The 6,000-nt window shown below is 34.0% G+C and overlaps 1 protein-coding gene across 5 annotated transcripts in view; it reads left to right on the plus strand.

Annotated features, from left to right (window-relative positions):
* The window catches only part of ntng1a (netrin g1a), a 118,159-nt gene extending 116,452 nt beyond the window's left edge, over positions 1–1,707 (plus strand). For all 5 annotated transcript variants that reach the window (XM_073830859.1, XM_073830858.1, XM_073830860.1 and 2 more), the window contains one exon: positions 96–1,707. In XM_073830859.1, the coding sequence (XP_073686960.1) occupies positions 96–340 (245 nt within the window). In that variant the 3' untranslated portion in view covers positions 341–1,707. The remainder of the gene's footprint in view (positions 1–95) is intronic.
* Positions 1,708–6,000: the final 4,293 nt, after the last annotated feature.

Here is a 6,000-nt window from a genome sequence, read left to right on the forward strand (position 1 = left end):
TCATAGAAGTGTTCATACTTGTTTGGGTGTAGCCTGTATGTGTGTGTGGGGAGGGTGTTTTTCTTCTGCTTACCCTTTTCCTCTCAATGCCACAGCTCGGGTGTGCGACAACGAACTTCTGCATTGCCAAAACGGCGGCATGTGTGTGAACAACGTCCGTTGTCAGTGTCCTCCGGCGTACACCGGCGTGCTGTGCGAGAAGCCGCGGTGCGAGAACGAGCCGGGCGGCTGCGGAGGGTCGGACTCGGGCCAGGCTTCCCTCCGCCCCCCTGGGCCGATCCTGCTTTTGCTGCTGGGTCCGGTTTTCCTCGTGGAGATCTGCTGGACCACAGTCCTTTGAGAGGCAGATCTCCGACTGTCCAGCTTCTTCTGTATGAGCAGCGCACCAGACCCACCGACACTCGGCCGGCCATGTGGAATGTGCCCAAATATCAAAGCGAAATTCCTGAGGATGACAGACAAAATACAATAAATAATACATCAATAAAAATAGTATTTATAAAAATTGATTCAATATAAAAGTCTAAAAGTAAAAAAAAATCAAGGTGTTATTTATAGAATTTACCTGAGCATATGCTTCATGAAGCAAATAAGAGGAAGTAGAGACGTGAACTAAGCCATAATAGATACTCACTCCCCTAACAGAACGAGAGAGCGACAGGGATTGGAGCGGACAAGACTCATCCCTTTCCTCCCTTTATCACCAAGGCAACGGGAGCTGCATTCAGCCAGCGGCATGTACGAGTAAAGCCAGCTGCCGCCCCTCACCTGAGCCATTCTGGGTATCATGTTGGCTGTAGACTGCTTTTGGCTATTGTGACACGAAGCGATGGAAAACTGTCCGGGTTGTGTGAACTGGCAATTACGGAAAAAAACAAACAAAGAAGAAGCAGTAATAATATGGAGAAAGACTCAAGAAAAGAATCAAGCATTCTTTGCTGTCAGTGCATTGTGGATATAAGGAAATCTATTCAGACTGTCACATTCGATCCGCTTTCAAATTGAGCTCGTCCCGCCAACACGTCCCCACCTTCAAAAATAAACTTTAGAGTGTCCTTTGTGTCAAAAGCCCCGTCCTTCCTCCACCCTGTGCTTTTGTGAATGTTATTCTGTAACCCTTGATATTTTTTTTCGATATATCTATATATAAATATATGATTTTTTGGTTTTCCTTTCAGTCTGTGTGATGTTAGTCACACTCATGTGGCACACCCCCTTATCCTCCGAAAAAAAATGACTGGAAAAACCCATGACTTTGAAATGTGACGGACTGTTCGCTGAGGCCACGGTCAAAGATGTATGTTTTCACCCAAACAGATGAAGTGCTTAGACAGTCATCAGTGTATTTAATTTTTGTATTAATACAGAAGTTATTTTCTTGACAGAGTAAAGATAATGTAGAACATATACTTTTTTGTATTATTGCTGAAATGTGTTTAAGGGCAACATTTTAGTGCGTTCAATCAAGGTGCATACTGAATTAAATATCTGATTATGTTTGAGTTCAGTTACACTTTTTTGTTTCTCCTTCAGTTGGATTGTGAAGTTTTCCTAAAGTATATTGGCAACGTGCTGGCATCAAAGAATATCAGTTTACATGCAGTATACTGACGTGTAAAAAAAGAAAAATCACACCAAAGGACATTCTAAATGTTTTCTTGTTGCTTTAACACTGAGAAATTTAAGTGAATAAAAGTTTAAAAAGGACTTTGTGTAGCCGTGTCTTTGAAGAATCTAAATTGTCCCTGCGATGCAAGCGTGATAAATAATCGCTTATGTCTTTATGCATATAAATTGCATACTTTGCAGAATAGTGGAAAATGCTTTAAGCCTCAGAATTTTCCGCACACCATTTATCTCAAATTCAATACAGTAATGATTTGTTTCAGTGAAACGCATTATCGGATGGGCAGAATTAAATATTAACAACTATTGATGTCTGTTTGAGAGCTTGTTTTATGGAGTTGCTCTTGCCTGTGAGTAAACTGCCCATCTATTGCACGGGTTTGTTTTAAACTGAAAGTTTTACAGCCTTTTTCACGGTTATAAAGTGTGTGACAACTCGGGCCTGCTAAATGATTCATTATGAAGGAGATGCTTCAGAAACATTTGTCTTTATCTACAACTGGATACTAATGAATCATGAATCTTGTGTTTGTGTGGTTTTATGTGTCTGCTTTCAAAACAAAAGAAATGTGGATTAAGTAATATTGCACATTTATGTTAGCCAAACGCCAAACAATGATACTTAGTCTGCAGTTTCTTTACATTAGAATGACACTTTTAGAAATGGATGACAGTATTATTTACTAAATATTATGGTTGTTTTGAAAGATTCACTTGTTAAACTTTTAGGAAGTGCTAAAGTGATATAGACAGACACAATATTTCAGATCTATATTGCAGAGCAATTATTGGCAAGCCCTGCAATGGTGTTTGTGCTATCACAAGTTACACTGATAAACAAATTACACAACAGAGTGCAAACTATTTTCATTTTTGAAATTACAGGTCAATTACAGTACCATTTATGTAAGATTTTTAATGCTTTTTATAAAAATAAAAATAAAATCTGCTCATCAATGCTGTGTTTATTTGAATGAAAATGTTAATGGAATTTAAAATAGTGGTTTTCTTATTTAATATACCTTAAAATATAATTTATTCCTGTGATGCAAAGCTGTATTTTCAGCATCAGTATTCAGTGTCACATGATCCTTCAGAAATCATTCTAATATGCTGATTTATTATCAGTGTTGAAAACAGTTTTTCCTCTTTTTTGAAACTGTGATAATTTTTTCTTTTTATAAATTAAACATTAAAAAGAACAGCGTTTATTTTTAAATAGAAAACATTTGTAACAATAAACACCTCGTTCAAAGTTTGGGGTCAGTACATTTTTTTCTTTCTTTCTCGCTTTGAAAGAAATTAATACTTTTATTCAGCAAGGATGTGTTAAATAGATTAAAAGTGATAGTAATGACTTATATTGTTAGAAAAGATTTCTATTTTGAATAAATGCTGTTCTTTTTAAATTTTTATTTATCAAAGAATCCTGAAAAAGGTGTTTTCAGCATTGTTAATAAAAGTAATGAATCAGTATATTAGAATGATTTCTGAAGGATCATGTAACACTGAAGACTGGAGTAATGGCTGATGAAAATTCAGCTTTGCATCACAGAAATAAATTATATTTGAAAGTAAATTAAAATAAAAAACTCTTATTTTGAATTGCAATAATATTTTATAATATTACTTTTTTCTGTATTTTTGATCAAATGAATGGAAATGAGCATAAGAGACCTTTTAAAAAAAAAAAACATTAAATATCTTACTGATTCCAAACGCCAGTGTGTATACTGTACATAGTGAGTTTCAACTAGGGATGTGCCCGAATACTGTGTTCGAAAAGGAAATGATGTGAACTTAACCCCTAAAAGGAATAAATATGAAATGGGAAGAGAAAAAAATATTTAAATGTTTTCTCTCGCAATTATATTGTTGGCTAGTAATTCTGTATATAAATTGCGAGCATCAGGGAGCTGCTATTAATATGCAGGGCATTGAAATCGATTTAGCAAATCTGACTTTTTTCTCAGAATTGTAAGATTTAATCTGGCAATTGTGAGAAGTCAGAATTGTGTGATATATTATATTTATTAAGCGCTTAATAAAAAATTAATAAAAAAAAGAATTGTGTGATATAAACTCACAACTGTGAGTGATAAAGTTAGAATTGCAAGACAAATCCAATTCTGAGAAATAAGAATTGCAAGTTTATATCTCCCAATTGTGACTTTTTTCTCAGCATTGTGAGTTTGTCTCACAATTCTTTTAAACATGCAGTTGTGAGTAATTAAGTCAGAATTGTGAGATATAAACACACAATTCTGGCTTTATTTCTCAGAATTGCAAGTTTGTCAACTGCCAGTTGAAATCTTACATTGTTTTTTACCCCTTATAACTGGACTTTATAACACACAATTGCGAGTTTATATTAAAAGTATATTTTTATACTGAAAGTATATTTCATAGTCTGAATAAGAAAAAGTCTGAATTGAGAGATATAAACTCGCAATTGCAAGAAAAACTCACAATTGTGAGATATAAACTCGCAAATCTGACTTTTTTCTCAGAACTGCGTGATATAAACTCGAAATTGTGAGAAATGAAGTTAGAATTGTGTGATATAAACGTGCAAATCTGACCTTTTTTCTCAGAATTGCGTGATAAAAACTCGAAATTGTGAGAAATTAAGTTAGAATTGTGTGATATAAACTCACAATTCTGACTTTTTCTCAAAGCAAGTTTATGCATATTTCACACAATTAAAGTTGCAATAACCTTTTTTGTCTTTTTTCACCTTACTCTGTTTATGTGGTAAGTGAAATTTACCACATAAAAAGGAGATATACAGAAAAAAGAGATATAAACTCACAAATTATGAAAAATAAAGTCAGAATTATGTGATATAAACTCACAATTGTAAACTGATATAAAATCTGATCTTTTTTCTCAGAATTGCATGATATGAACTCACAAATCTGACTTTTTTCTCTGAATTACGAGTTTGTATCTTACAATTGTGATATTTTTTCTCAGTATTGCGAGTTATTAAGTCAGAATTGTGAGATAAAAAAATCACAATTCTGAGAACAGTCTTTTTTACCCCTCAAAATTGGGAATTACGAGTTTTTATCTCAATTGCAAGTTTATATCAAATTTCTGAGAGAAAAAAAAGTCAGAATTGTAAGATTACAAGTCGCAATAACCTTTTTTTAGTTTTTTATTGGCGGAAACGGGCTGCCATGCTTTACTCTGTTTATGTGGTAAGTGTTTATATACAGAAAAAAGAGATATAAACTCGCAAATCTGACTTTTATTTCTCAGCATGATTTAAACTCACAATTGTGAGTAATGAAGTCAGAATTGTGTGATATAAACTCACAATTGTAAACTTCTATAAACTCAGAATAGTTTTTTTCTCAGAACTGCATGATATGAACTCACAATTCTGACTTGTTTTCTCCAGATTACGAGTTTATATCCCACAATTGTGACTTTTTTTCTCAAAATTGCGAGTTTTCATCTCACAATTTACTTTTTTTCTTAGTATTGCGAGTTTATGTGAGTTAAGTCAGAATTGTGAGATATAAACTCACAACTCTGAGAACATTTTTTTACCCCTCAAAATTGGACTTTATATCTCACAATTCTGAGAAAATAAGAATTGCAAGAAAAAAGTCAGAATTGCGAGTTTATATAACAATTCTGAGAAAAAAAGTCTGAATTGTGAGATAAGTCGCAATAACCTTTTTTTAGTTTTTATTCAGTGGCGGAAATGGCCTTCCATGCCTTACTCTGTTTATGTGGTAAGTAAAATGTTATGTAGTATAATGTAACAGGCTACCGCTGGCAAGCGACTAACCATGTCCTTTTAGTGGCTCCGCAGAACGCATTATTCGTTTTCCATGCCTTTCCAGATACGGATTCACTCAGTGCACATCCCTAGTAAAACTTTATTTTTAAATAATACATAATGCACATTTTTATATAGAAACTGTACTTTTATATGAATGCATTTATATAATATAAAGTTATTTTTTTAACCTTACACCCTAAGAAAGATCAACTGGCCCAGCGATGCTCTTGTAGTTGTTCCCTGGCTGAGAAAAATGGAGTTCACCCTGTGTACATTTGTGTTATATTGGTTCAGAACTGCAATGCTCTCTTTATCAAGGCAGACATATGCAACACTGACAAAGAGAATAAACAATTCAGTGCATCTATATACTCAGCGGATCCACTGTGTATTCAACAAATTCTTTGAACCAGGCCAACAAACAGGCTCAGCCAAAATCAGCTGCATCGTTCCAGTTGTTCACTCCTATTTATAGAAGGAAATATATTGCAGATTATTTTCTAAAAAAAGATGCAGTTCTGCATATTTTATCACCTTTATTATTATTTCTCTTAAAGCGACGTGTCAAACTTTTCTTG

The sequence above is a fragment of the Garra rufa genome, chromosome 24 (assembly GCF_049309525.1).
Source record: "Garra rufa chromosome 24, GarRuf1.0, whole genome shotgun sequence".
In the NCBI taxonomy this organism is placed as follows: Eukaryota; Metazoa; Chordata; class Actinopteri; order Cypriniformes; family Cyprinidae; genus Garra; species Garra rufa.